This window comes from Lichtheimia ornata (assembly GCF_029851405.1).
Source record: "Lichtheimia ornata isolate CBS 291.66 chromosome Unknown scaffold00009, whole genome shotgun sequence".
NCBI classification, from domain to species: Eukaryota; Fungi; Mucoromycota; class Mucoromycetes; order Mucorales; family Lichtheimiaceae; genus Lichtheimia; species Lichtheimia ornata.
In genome coordinates, this window is record NW_026695329.1 from 428,042 (window position 1) to 441,386 (window position 13,345).

General features: G+C 44.1%; 6 protein-coding genes across 6 annotated transcripts; 2 read left to right on the plus strand and 4 right to left on the minus strand.

The window, feature by feature from the left end:
* Window positions 1-242: 242 nt before the first annotated feature.
* On the minus strand, window positions 243-2,959 carry O0I10_003039 (uncharacterized protein; the record flags this gene model as incomplete). The annotated part of the gene is made up of 14 exons (XM_058483113.1): window positions 243-278; window positions 362-411; window positions 490-585; window positions 720-858; window positions 919-1,333; window positions 1,395-1,702; window positions 1,772-1,835; window positions 1,910-2,096; window positions 2,161-2,195; window positions 2,260-2,313; window positions 2,375-2,463; window positions 2,523-2,638; window positions 2,696-2,747; window positions 2,807-2,959. The coding sequence occupies 14 exons, from the start codon at window positions 2,957-2,959 to the stop codon at window positions 243-245; spliced, it is 1,794 nt and encodes a 597-aa protein (XP_058346202.1).
* Window positions 2,960-3,170: 211 nt separating this feature from the next.
* Window positions 3,171-5,285, minus strand: O0I10_003040 (uncharacterized protein; the record flags this gene model as incomplete). The annotated part of the gene is made up of 4 exons (XM_058483114.1): window positions 3,171-3,752; window positions 3,812-3,914; window positions 3,966-5,085; window positions 5,147-5,285. The coding sequence occupies 4 exons, from the start codon at window positions 5,283-5,285 to the stop codon at window positions 3,171-3,173; spliced, it is 1,944 nt and encodes a 647-aa protein (XP_058346203.1).
* Window positions 5,286-5,687: 402 nt separating this feature from the next.
* Window positions 5,688-6,259, plus strand: O0I10_003041 (uncharacterized protein; the record flags this gene model as incomplete). The annotated part of the gene is made up of 4 exons (XM_058483115.1): window positions 5,688-5,790; window positions 5,850-5,923; window positions 5,991-6,114; window positions 6,183-6,259. 4 exons carry the CDS (start codon window positions 5,688-5,690, stop codon window positions 6,257-6,259), a joined length of 378 nt encoding a protein of 125 aa, XP_058346204.1.
* Window positions 6,260-6,500: 241 nt separating this feature from the next.
* Window positions 6,501-7,751, plus strand: O0I10_003042 (chaperone DnaJ; the record flags this gene model as incomplete). Its single annotated transcript, XM_058483116.1, has 2 exons — window positions 6,501-6,611; window positions 6,675-7,751. The coding sequence occupies 2 exons, from the start codon at window positions 6,501-6,503 to the stop codon at window positions 7,749-7,751; spliced, it is 1,188 nt and encodes a 395-aa protein (XP_058346205.1).
* Window positions 7,752-7,879: 128 nt separating this feature from the next.
* Window positions 7,880-9,645, minus strand: O0I10_003043 (uncharacterized protein; the record flags this gene model as incomplete). The annotated part of the gene is made up of 9 exons (XM_058483117.1): window positions 7,880-7,897; window positions 7,972-8,040; window positions 8,108-8,198; window positions 8,252-8,408; window positions 8,479-8,623; window positions 8,686-8,910; window positions 8,962-9,257; window positions 9,317-9,399; window positions 9,455-9,645. 9 exons carry the CDS (start codon window positions 9,643-9,645, stop codon window positions 7,880-7,882), a joined length of 1,275 nt encoding a protein of 424 aa, XP_058346206.1.
* Window positions 9,646-10,043: 398 nt separating this feature from the next.
* Window positions 10,044-12,595, minus strand: O0I10_003044 (uncharacterized protein; the record flags this gene model as incomplete). The annotated part of the gene is made up of 3 exons (XM_058483118.1): window positions 10,044-10,496; window positions 10,557-12,456; window positions 12,534-12,595. The coding sequence occupies 3 exons, from the start codon at window positions 12,593-12,595 to the stop codon at window positions 10,044-10,046; spliced, it is 2,415 nt and encodes an 804-aa protein (XP_058346207.1).
* Between the last annotated feature and the right edge of the window lie 750 nt (window positions 12,596-13,345).

A 13,345-nucleotide genomic window follows, 5' to 3' on the forward strand; every position in this document is an offset into this window, starting at 1 on the left:
CATCATCGTTATAGTGCCCCGGTATCTCATTCTACGTTCTCCCTGATCTACAAAGCAAATCCCAAATCCTTTTCAATGTCGCACGGTCGTTATGAAGAAAGTGTCAGATGAGCAAAACGTTTTGTGCCATTTAATCATGTGTTTGTATACGTTGTCTGTGCCAATATAAAGACTCTTCTACGTTTAGCATATCCTTGCTTCTATGTATCTCTGGATTTCCTGGTGTTTTTGAATTCCCGTTTTTAGCTCCATCCACCACCATCAAAGCCCACAAATCCCTAGACAATGAAAAAAGGAAACATGTGAATGAATTCATTCACCTCATTCCGTTTTTCTCTCTCCTTTTGAAAAAATAACATACCGTCAATAAGAACACCGGGAAGTAAGACTTGCGCTCTATTTGCGAACACCCTAAAGATGAATCGTTGTTAGGGGCTATTATAGTATTTTGCAGTAGAAAAGGGAGGGAGGTGAATCGCATTATCTTACAATTCCATGCAGACGTGAGTCGTCCATCGATGCAGCTTCCAGCGTCGTAAAAGTTATCCGCACCAGATCCATCAAATGCTCCTCGGAAAAAGTCGGCTAAAGGATAATGATGTTTAGTGATATTGCCATCCATTCCTTGAATACCTTTTTCGCTCTCCACACACAATGCGCAAAAGCATCATCGTCACCCTATATTCTCCTGTCCCTTTTTCCTCCTTCCCCTGACCTACCCAAGATCGTCTTCTTGCATTGAGCAACCCCACCAAACTTTTGTTGTAAGAACTTTTTTCCACCATCATGGTTTGTGAGCTCTTCGATGCGATCAAGAGTGAGACATATCGGGCTGAGGATGCGTGAGACTTGATTATACTATAAACACGATATAAATAGGTTACTAAAAACACATCTTTGGCATATGGATTCTCTTACCTTGTCAATGAACATTAAAGCGTTTGGCACGTTTTTATCTCCCAAATGAATGACGCTGCTCCCAATCCACTTGCCGGCCTTCTTTTGTGCTTTGAAAAGTGTGCGGTGCATCTCCCTTGATACTGCAGGACACGGCTGTATGCGATGTAGGCCCTGGCCTGTCTGTGATAGCCGATAAGGGTTCCCTGCGCTCAACATATCCTGGTCGGCCAGCGTCCAGAGCATGAACATTTCATTGAGGATCTCACGCCAAAGCTTGAGGGTCTGATTCACGTAGGTGTATTGTGTCTCGTGATCATGACTTAGTCGATGTCCCTGAGCACCCGCTGCAATGGATAATGAAAACTCCTCACACTCGGCTTCAGTAGGATGGAAAAACTCCTCAAGATAGGCTAACATCTTTTCACAGGGATCACTACGAAAGATGATCCATTTTAGTATTTCGTGTGCTCATATACCTAATTCTTTAAGCTTACCGATTTTCACGAAGGTATGCATTATTGTCACCAATACTATACAAGCAATGCCGAATCTCGTCTGCTGAAAGGAACTTTGACTGATACTTTCGACTCAGCTGCTCGATCGATTTCTCTTTGCGTCGAATCTCGCTCTGGATCTGCATACGTGATTTGCCTTCGGGTATGATCTCGCGTGTTGCTATCAAGACGATATCCTCATGCAGCACACCTAAGCCTCGTCGCTCTTTAAGGAAGCTGTACACTGTTTTGATGGGAGCAACGCACGAGAAACCAAGCATCTCTTGCACTTCGGGAATCATAGAGTCCTAAATAGAATCCACTTAATAACCCATTCTCGACATCCTCTAGTCCTCTTTCCCCTTTCTCTCTCTTACCGATAACATGTACATGAGCTTTCCATATGCTGATCGCATCTTTTCTGGATTCATGATCTTGTGGCTATAATAGATACAATGGATTAACATCTCCCACTATCATGATGCGTCCCCTTTTCCCTAGGCTGATACTCTTACCGTCTTCCAATTTCAAAGATACGTTGAAAGAATTCTTCATTCTCCTCAAATGATCGATCCGCAAAGAGTTCTTGTCCTCGTCCATAATCACATGCCAAAACCAATCCTGTCAAAACTGCACATAGTTCCTTGATTTGGCTCACGACGCGCTTGGCTTTGCTCGTATGGGATTCATTGTCGATATGATCTTCACAACAACTTGGTTTTAGTCATCATCATCCAGGACCCATGTCACGACTACTACTAATTACCTGTATACTCGGTCACATTCAATGCTGCTTCGAGACTGTAGGAAACATGTCACCTCATGTTAGATATCCAATGTCCTCCTTTGCTAATTTTCCACATACAGTCGTAGGAACTTGCGTTCTTCCAAATGTAAACGAAGCGGGATGTACTTTGCACTGCATTATCGATCACGTGCCGTTAGCCCATGAAAACGCTCATTTCTTTGTTCCTCCTTACCGATTTTCCATGATTTGCCCAATATCAATCTCCTTGCTCTTGGGGCCTGCTGTAGGTGTCACTGTTGTCATAGGCGCATCCTTGGGTTGCTATACAAAGCGTTATTATCATCCACCACTTTTTGCAATATGCGATACTTGATCCATACTCCCATCATCTCATCGTCTTGTTCCATTGCATCATTGCTTCCATTTGTTGCACTCGATACGGCTGTATAAGGTTGAGTTGTATGCTTTGCACGCTTGCCAGTGCGGTGGATCATCCCTATCCACTTCCAATGGTAAGAGACATAGCAACTTGTAAAGAAGAATCGATTTTTACCAAAGCACACTTCACAAAATGGCTCGTTGCAGTTGTCGCAGTGTACAATAGCCTATTACGTATGTTGAGTATTCGACGGCATGGCGATCGGTGGTATGAAACGATCGTTACAGGTTGATCTTTGCATTCGACACAGAAGCCGGGTTGTGCATCGTGATCATCCACAGAGGCGGTGTCCTCGGCAACGTCGTCCGTCTCCATGATTGAGACCTTGTCGGACAGAATGTCTTCGAGTTGGTGTTTCTTATTGGTACCCGAGGGCATGGCGTAGAGAAGAAGGGGGGTTTTTTGGCAAAGAAAGAGACAAGACAACTTTGTGTGTCTCTCTCCTGCGGAATGAATACCCCGCACACGCTCTCGTCATTTGCCACATCCTGGTGCAACACTCATCGGCCACCACTCACATCACACACATTACTTTAGAGCTTCATTGCATAATTGTTGTATTGTAGACTACTGACAAATGGAATAAATGCTACATCTTTGACTCTGTGGCTAAAAAGCTTGCTGGGACTTCTACATCGATACCACTAATAGCTAGCTGAGCGAATGATTTGCCCTGCTTATCCATTACAAGTGATGTCAATGCACCTCCGCCCAATGCTTGTGTCAATACAAAGTTGAGTGCATGCAATCCAGGTAATTCGTACATTTTAACGGTCCCGTGACAATGGTGTTTCATAAACTCGCCCATCACTTTTTCAGTCACCGAACGCTTGATGTAAGGTAGCACTTTGGGGTCACGTGCAATGATACCAATATTAGAGACATCACCCTTTTCACCACTACGACCATAGGCCACATTGATCAATTTGGTCTTGACGAGCGATCCAAGTTCGCTGGCAGGTGGTTCTGGAATGGATGGCACAGGGGTCGAGTGTTCATAAGCATGGGTGTCATCCCAAGCATCCCATTCAATCAATTGTGGCCGAGCTGTTCCAACAGCAACCTGGGCTTTAATCATGGTTTTGGGTAGCAAGCATGGGAAATGAACGAGATTGGGCAATGGTGGTCGAACTTCACCAAAACCAGTGCCTGGAGCCATACAAGTGACAGGCTATGATTGCATTTTAGTATCAAGGCTATCATCATGATGGTGTTAATAATGATACTTACAGCTAAGATTTCACTTGACAAGATTCTCAGCGCTTTGCGATCATTGTGAATAGCCGATATGCGAAGCACCACTTCACGTGTTCCATGAGCTTGAGACGTTGCACTAAACAATCATGTGAGATTATGACAACATTATTCCTATATAAGCACTTACCCATAAAGTGATGCTTCCGAACCAAGTGTTTCCACGTTGTAGGCACGATAATCTTCCATACCACGTTCCTTGAGCATGCGTCTTGTGCGTTCAATAATGGCATGACCCACTGCATCAGCTTTGTCTTTGGCTTGTGCACCACCAATGATCAAGGTACCATTGACAACCCATCCATCCATAAAGATGCCACAGCACTTGAGATAGGGTGTAGGCTTAACTCCTCGAGCTCCTTTTACATGAACACGGTCTTTGGCTACTTGAGTAAGTTGCACCTGTCGCATATCGAGAATGACATCGGGGAGAATGTATAAAGCAGGATCCAAAGTCTCATACAAAATTTGTTCTGCCACAGTGGCAGGTGTTACAAGACCACCCGTGCGTTCAGGTTTGGTGACTATAAATTCGCCATTTGATTCAAACTCGACAATCGGATATCCCATATTGGCATATCCACCATAGGGAGAAAATGCTGCTAATTTCCAATCGGTGAAGTTTCCGCCAGTAGCATGACAACCGCATTCAATGATATGACCGGCTAAAGAGGCAGCAGCAAGAAGATCATGATAATTGCTATTCTTTTCTGGTGTCCATCCATATTCATACATCAATGGGCCAACGACGATGGCTGAATCAACAGCACGACCGGTAACGACAATGTCAGCACCTGCTTCCAAGGCAGCTGCAACACCTTTGGCACCAAAGTAGGCATTCATTGACATGATCGGTTCGTTACTTGTTGGAAGTCGATCAGCATCACGTGTATGTTCGGTGACGGACGTGGGAGAAAATGACACAACATCATTCTTGAAAGCATCAAATGTGGCGATACCCCCCTTTTCAGGCATCATGTCGTCACCATAGACAGCTGCTACTTTCATATCGATTCCTTGTTCTTTCAAGAGCTCCTCGACAGCTGCTTTACAACCGAGCGGATCAAGTGCACCAGCATTGGTGATCACCTTTGTGCCGTTTCGCTTGAGATCGGGTAATAGAGGCTTAAGGACAAAGGCAAGGAATTGTCCAATGTAATCGACTGCTAGTGTGCCACCTTCGATGTCTTTTAATCCAGGGACCATTTGACGTGCATGTTTTCGGAGGGCAAGCACACCCATCGTAATCTCTATAATAATGGTTGTCAGCGGATACTGTATAAGGCTGTACAGCGTTTCATCATTCATTACCAGCAAGATAGTCGCCTACAAGGTAGTGCAAGTTGGCTCCTTCTTCACGTACTAATTGGGCTGCTGCATCTCGAGAATCGCCAAGGAAGGCAGAGTAACATCCAATACGTACGGGTCGTTTGTTGGTGTTTGGTGCCATACGAGAGGTATGAAAAAAAAGGGAGAAAGAGGGTGCATAAAAAAGTGTGGGGTTGATGTGCCTCAAATACGCCATGCTGACTCAGTGTACAGCAAGCTTTTCCCATCATGGCAAATTTACAATGACGTCTCGCATAAACTTATTCACACACACTCTCCACCCCTATGCTGTTTTCAGCATTCATTCAAATAATAGAAAGTCGTATTCACATGTAATAATAAACACTATAATGGATCATGTCTTTACATAATCAAATAAACATTTATAACCTCCATGCATGCAAAGAAGGCGTTTCCAAAGAAGGGGAGGGCACTCTGTTATATGCGGCTCGACTCCGAATGACGTCTTGAGTGGGTCGTGTTGTATCTCTATTATGCGTATGCTGACTTTCACCTCTTGAATATGGCCATTGAAGACAATCTCCACCGATTGTGCGAACAGAATTACGTCGAAGGGCTCTTGGCAGCCTTTATTACAGACAAGGATGGCGTCGTCATTTTGAAGTGTAAGCGATATCTTTCCGGAGAAGCCATGCGCAACATGTCGCTTATTGATTGCCACCAGCTGCTCAACAGGATGCACCCGAGAACATTGTCGATCCCACGTTTTTCACGTCATTTACGATAGCCAACAACCAGGTTTGTTGAAACGAGATAACTTTGAATGATTTCATTCTTGTTAGCTGACAAGGGAACGTTTTCAAAGGCATCCAAACTTGGGCTCAAGCAAAACCGATACATCATGAGCATGTACGATCAATATCAGTTTGTACAATACGACAGCAATCCATTGATCATTACGGTGGTTGGAGGTGCAGATGCCAATACGGGTATGTGTGTGTGTACAATGATAAAAGTGATCTATGGGATATGATCTGATGTACTTTTTATTGTTTAGGTTTCTTGATCAACTTTGGACGTAAGCTAGTAGAATTAGCAAAACCACTAGCGAGTGCTATGCAAGAGAAAATGTAAAGGGAAAGGATACCATGGGAACAATAAAACCTATGCATAAATCTCAATTCGATGATCCAGATCCTTCTACACAATGCTGGTACGTGCTGGATATGTGATGTGTCGGCCATATAAAATGTGTCAAACAATCACACCCCCCCAGCACCCAATTTCATCACGACTCGAATCCTTGTTTCTTACTTTTTACCCCCATCACTCTTTCCTTTTTCTTCCCTTCCTTCTTTAAGCATCATCATTAAGCATGGTTCGTGACACCAAGTACTATGACAGCCTGGAAGTGAGCCCCAATGCAACAGAAGGGGAATTGAAAAAAGCATACAGGAAGCTCGCATTAAAATATCATCCAGATAAGGTAAACTATAACGCTTTTTAAACGCGTGTTACAAAGGTATATTCATCAATAGCATACATATAGAATCCAGAAGCCGGCGACAAGTTTAAAGAAATCTCGCATGCCTATGAGATATTGTCTGATCCCGAGAAACGGCACTTGTACGATCAATATGGCGAGGAAGGATTAAGCGGCATGGGTGGTGGTATGGATGCTGAGGATCTCTTCTCGCAACTCTTTGGTGGTGCTTTCGCAAGACCAAAAGGACCTAGACGAGGACGTGACATGGTGCATCATCTCAAGGTGCAGCTCAAAGACTTGTATAATGGAAAGACAACCAAGTTGGCAGTGCAGAAACACATTTTATGTCCCAAATGCGAGGGCACCGGTGGCAAGGATGTGAAAAAATGCGAACCATGCAAGGGCCAAGGTTTCACAATGTCGCTACGACAAATGGGTCCTATGGTGCAACAAGTACAACAACCATGTGCAGCTTGTCAAGGACAGGGCGAAACCATTGGTGAAAAGTGTACCCAATGCAATGGCAAAAAGGTGGTGAATGACAAAAAGATCATCGAAGTGCATATCGACAAGGGTATGAAGGATGGCCAAAGGATCACGTTTGCCGGTGAAAGTGACCAAGGACCTGGTATCGAACAACCTGGCGATATTATTATTGTATTGGCACAACAGCCTGATCCCAATTTTGTACGCAAAGGCGATGATCTTGTACACGAGGCCACTATCGACTTGCTCACTGCACTGGCAGGTGGCCAGTTTGCGATACCCCATCTCGACGATCGTGTGCTATTAGTCCCCATTGCTCCAGGTGAATGCATTCGCCCAGATATGGTTAAAACTATCCCCCATCAGGGTATGCCTACTTATCGACACCACGACTTTGGCAACCTTTATGTCAAATTCAAGATTGAATTCCCACCTGCCAATTGGACCGATAACGACACCATCAAGAAATTGGAAGGCATCCTACCTCCACGACCTTCTCTACCCACCTTTGGTGATAAGCACCTTGAGGAGGTATCCATGCAAGAAGCGGATCCTAAACAGGCTGCCAAGGCATCTTTTGCCCACCCCATGGATATCGATGAAGAGGATGAAGAGGGTCAAGGAGGACCAGGTGTGCAATGTGCCCAACAATAAGTCAAATCCCATTCAATCTTGTATATAACTTTGCATCCACTCTCATTTGCGTCATCAACATCACTACCCATTCCATATATACTTTGAGAATCCCTTTAGAATAAAAAAAAGTTTCAGGTATTATACTATTACGACAACTTGGCCGCCTATAAGATAAAAAAACGAATGCTACATTGAGTATACACCACATCAAAATCATTATCCCATGTTATATATGTACCTTTTGGTAGAGACTGGAGACCACCTTGTCAACTTGTTTGAGCGTGTCAATAGCCGTTTCGTACGTTTTCTGTTTTGAAACAAAGTCATGTTAATCATCATTAGGGGGGTTACTTTTGTATGGTTTCATCACTTACATCTTCTTCTGGCTCATCAAATACAATCAGACATCCAGCACCTTGATCCAAAATACCATGGAAAGCCTTGTCCAAGATCATTTGTGAAAGTCTAATAGTGACGAATGAATAAACGTATAGAGGTTTCCTTTGAGTGGCACTTACTTTGCTTCCACTTGTTGTGTTGGGAGTTTGACAGAATTTGCGATATGGGAAATCTCAACTCGAGAAAAGGGTTCAATGATGCGCACCAAATTTTGTTCAAGAAGGGTGTCGTACAATGCTGCAAGCTGTGATCGGATAATGGGATCATCATTGAGCTCTACAAGTCCATGCGTGTGTTAATGAATGTCCGTTCTTTTCTTACTTTCCTTCCTCATCCATGAACTTACCATGTGTATAGGTTGCCAATGCAGTTTCGAATTCCTGCAAGTTTCTGTTTTGATGTGCGCTGGCCACAGCCTTCATAGCTTCGATATCGGAACCAGAGTAACGTAAAGCGGTCTTGCCACTGAGAATGGCTTGAATGTCCTCAGGCTAGTACAAATACACACCCTACGTAAGCTTCTGGTGCTATGATAATCATATCATTGCCTTACCAAATTCAACATGATCTTGCACAAAAGCATATACTTGAGAGCCAACACGGCCTTTGGATCATCTTGGCTTGAATATCCTTCAAATGCTTCGAAAAAGTAGGAATAGGCGGTCTTGTAATCTTTTTCTTCTGAATGAAGTACACCCGATTGCATATCAAGTGCAGCTTGCAAAAGAGGTGGGCAGTAGATGGCGTTGGCAGATGTACGTGCAGAGGTCAATGCAGCCTAATAGTCACCTTGTCAATATCGATCCCACCCTATAGATATCCAACTTACTCTTGATTTTGGCAGGTTTCGAAGAGCATGGCACACTCTGCTTTCCAAGAGTTGAACTTCAACAAGGACCATCTTATCATCCAAACGCTTGAGCTCCTTGAGCAATTGAGAAATGAGATTGAGGGACTCATGATACATCTTGTTGTCGAGATAGAGGGCCACCAAGCGTGTCTCGAGAGATTGCTTCAAAAAGATACGCTTTTCCTGCACAGACCATTCAATGGTTTCCTTGCACACATCAATCTGGAGAGGCAAACAATTGGGGATGTCGCTGAAATAATCCACAAGCGTGCGAACTATGTAATACAATGGTTAGTTGATCATGTCATCATGGGGAACGCTATCCACCACATACTTAGTTTGGCCGTCTTAGCTTTGGCAATCGCACCCATAAACGATCGCGATGATCGGATCAGCTGAGCGAGTTCCTGTGCAAGACTAGATACTGTCAATGAGTAAAAGGATACGAATAAAAGTCGCGTTTTCCCATTACCCGAGGTCGCGATAGAGCTGGCCGAGATGGACAATGGCGTATTCCTGTTCCTTAATAATCTGATCGTTTTCTGAAGGTTCAGCAAGGACACCATTGTAAAGAGCAATCGCCTGCTCAATCTGCTTTGCATTCTTGAGTTCTTCAGCTTGTCGAAGGCGTTCGGAAGGTGGCTCGTGTGTGGTGGCGACCATGGCTGTCTTTTGTATGCGGTGTAGGTGTAAAAGAAGAAGAGATAAATGGCACTGGATTCTTGCAACCACTCCTTGCTGGGCTTCAACAGGTTACGCGTCGTCGTCGATACTGCCTCCGATCCAATGAGAACAAGACTTCCACTGCACACACGTACCTTTATCCCTTGTATTCATGCTTCACTTGATACTCCTCGAGTGATCCATAGCTATCCTTCATTCATATAATAAATGGTTAGGATAAAGCCTTGATTTCTATAAGGTCTTTTTTAGCTACTTTCACCTCCACATTATGCCACATACCAAGCTTCAATGACGACACATACAAGGATGGATTGTCTTTTACATGCACATATAATACAATTACATTTTATTGTTGCAGTAACAAGGAAAAAGAGTATTTAGAAGCCCATGGCTGACATGATACCATAGCCAAGTGTGCAAACAAGGAGAGTAGCAACGATGCTGATGGGGATTCCAGTGACAATAAAATCGCGTGTGGTGAGATATTGTTTGCCACGTGAATCTTCGAGCATGACAGCTGACATGTTGGGAAAGCCTGACACTGGTAATCCCATTCCTGCTGAACAGGCGAGACCAGCGCCCATCACTAGCAAATTGGGATGTGGAACAGGTAGGTGTTGACCCACTTCTTGAACAATGGGAACAATAATCAATGCCGCCACCGTATGTGATACAAAAGTAGCAAACACAAGGACAAGTGCAGCAAATATAAACAGGATAGCAAATGGATGTAGCTGATCAATGCCGCTTTTGATACCAAGTGCAATATCTTGCAACAGCCCAGATGAGGTAACAGCATTACCAAGAGCCATTCCTCCTTGTGCAAGGATCTATAAAGAGACCCTATTAGTCAACAATGACATTAGCAACAATGTATGTAATAAACTTACCACTACACTCCATAAGAAAGCATGCAAGTCATCCTTGCCAAGTAAACCGGTACCAAAAAATACAAAGAGTGGGATGGCAGCGATGACACCAGGGCTACCGATTGTATGCTCAATGGATGATTCGACGCACCAGAGAATGACCGTAATGATAGTGATGACCATGACAAAGATTTGCTGTGGGGTGATACGACCCTTGACAGGTTTGATGCTGTTGAGATGTTGGCATGCACGATCGGGCCGATAAACCACCAGCAACAAGCACCAGCAGATGAGAATGGATAAAATAGAGATTGGCATGGCAACAGCAAACCAAGCACCCCATCCTGGATTGGGTTGCATGTATTGCAATGTGATGATGTTTTGTGGTGATGAAATGGGTGATATCATTCCTCCAATGCAACTCGCCAATGCAATGCCTAGCAACAGGCATGGTGCTACGGGTGAATCGTGCTCCAGTGTACGCAAAATGGGATCGACCAAAGAAAAGCATAGCACGGGCGTTGCTACGTTACTAATCCACATGCTGAGAAATGCCGCCACTGCCATGGTTGCCAATAACACCCAACGAGGACGTGTGCCTGCATGTGATAAGACATGCGATGCAAATGCTTTGGCAATACCATATTTGGATAATGCACCTGCCAATGCAAACCCACCAAGTAACATCATGATGGTGCCACTAAACATGGATGAAAATACTGCTTCGGCTGCATCGTGTGCTGACATGGGTGTGCCATCCGTTTCACGCATGATACCAAGTGGTACAATTAGAAAAGGAATCAATAGAGATGTTGCGTACAATGGCAATGCTTCTGTAGCCCATAATATGGCGGCCAACATCAATAATGCAAAGCATCGGGTTTCTTGTCGTTGCGCAAAAATGGGAACATTCATCAATACCGCAAACACCACAAGAGCAAATAATAGGCAAGCTGCCGAATGCACCCGTTTGGCAGGAACAAGGAGAGATGGCAATAGCCGATACATCTTGGTGTCATCATGCTTGTATTGGGCTCCATGTTGCTGTCGTTCTTGATGGACCATGTCTTTCCATACGGTGTTGCGCTCATACGTCAGCTGATCTCGTAAATGGGTCTTCATTTGCCTTACAGCTTTGGATGTTTGACCACCACAAAAGAGATCCGCATAAACTTGCTCGACCCGTGTTAGGTATCTATGCAATTGTGCGGCCGTTTTTGGTGTGAATGGTGCTGCAGCTACGACGCGTGGTAAATAGCGATCCTTGAGTCGTCGTCCAAGCACTTTATCATGCTTTTTGAGGATCTTTGCAAATGCTCGTCTATTCAAGTCGATATACGATTCGACATCTGATACAAGCACGTAAAGTTGTACTAGTTGTGCTCTTAATCCAGCAAGATGTTCCACATAAAGCTCACTTTCGCGTGTGGTTTGGGTGGACAGTCGTGATTCGAATGACGCCTTGTGTCTAGGCCCTGATGTTGCTTCCGGTACTGCAAGCTTTTCTTGTGATTGTCTACTCAAACGATGTTCTCGTTCTGCATGCATATCGGTGGTATGCAATGCACCTGTTTTTTGTGTATATTGAAACTCTTCTTCTTGACCATCCAAGGTAGCAAGTCCATGATCATCACCTCCTCGTACACCTCCATCAGGATAAGGGTCTTCAGGGCATGCCTCAAGTTTGGCTTCGAGCTCCGCCATTTGCGATTCCACATCACTGAATACCTGGGAAAAGAATGTGATGACCTTTTCCAGCTGTGCATCCAATGCTGCTTCAAAAACTTGTTCGTCTTGTTCTTGTTGAATGGCTATCGATCGTCGATTGTTGTCAACGCCGCCTTCAATGTCGCTTCCATGATTGATAGCTTGCACACGTTGTCGTTCACATTCAAAAATGATGGACTTCAAATCCTCGTATCTATACAACATGTGCAACATTGGTCGGCATGAACACGCTCAAACGGTTTGCATATCACAACTCCTCGTCTCACTTACGAAACGTAGCCATGATCCCACTCGGGGACTGCATTGAAGCGCAACGAATGAGAGAACTTCATAAAAAGAGAATAAGAAAGAGAGGAAGAGGGCGTGTGGATAAAAAAGGATCGAAAGGGGCAAACTCAAGGGAAAGAAAACAAGATGAAAGGGAAACATAGGTTCAAATATAAATGCATCAACATCTCCAACCATGAAGAAACATATAATTGCTCGATTTAGCGGCATGCGGCATGTTTTCTTTTTTTCTTGCTGCGTCTTTCATGGATAATCAAAAAGAACTCTAAACATTGGTGATTCATATGCATCCCCCAATATGCTGACTATCCTCCCAATACATCAAGTGCTGTCAGATGTGACCAGCTGACGATGCCATCTCGGCACACTTTCGGGTGCAACGTAAATAACAGACACTGACTGACCCAGGGGAATAAAGAATCTCCTCGTCGTTTCCGTCCCATTCTCTCCTTCTCCTTCTTTCTGATGTCACGTTTATATCAAACAATCAATCAGCCGGCAGTTGATATTGCTGATTTCTTGGTAACAATTATCCTCCACCATCATCATCATCATCACCCATCAACCCCCTTACTTTATTAGTCCATTAAACCTGCATAAATGGATACATGCTGCAAGTGAACGAGACAACTGAATGATAAGATATACATCATGGTAACATCATCATCATCATCCACATCCACATTGCTGCACCAAGCAAACATGCCGATTAAGTTGCTGCAAGCAACATTCCCCCTTTGCAACCCCATTCTAGAGCACTCTTTTGAGAATACCCTAGACTTTGTATCATTTTC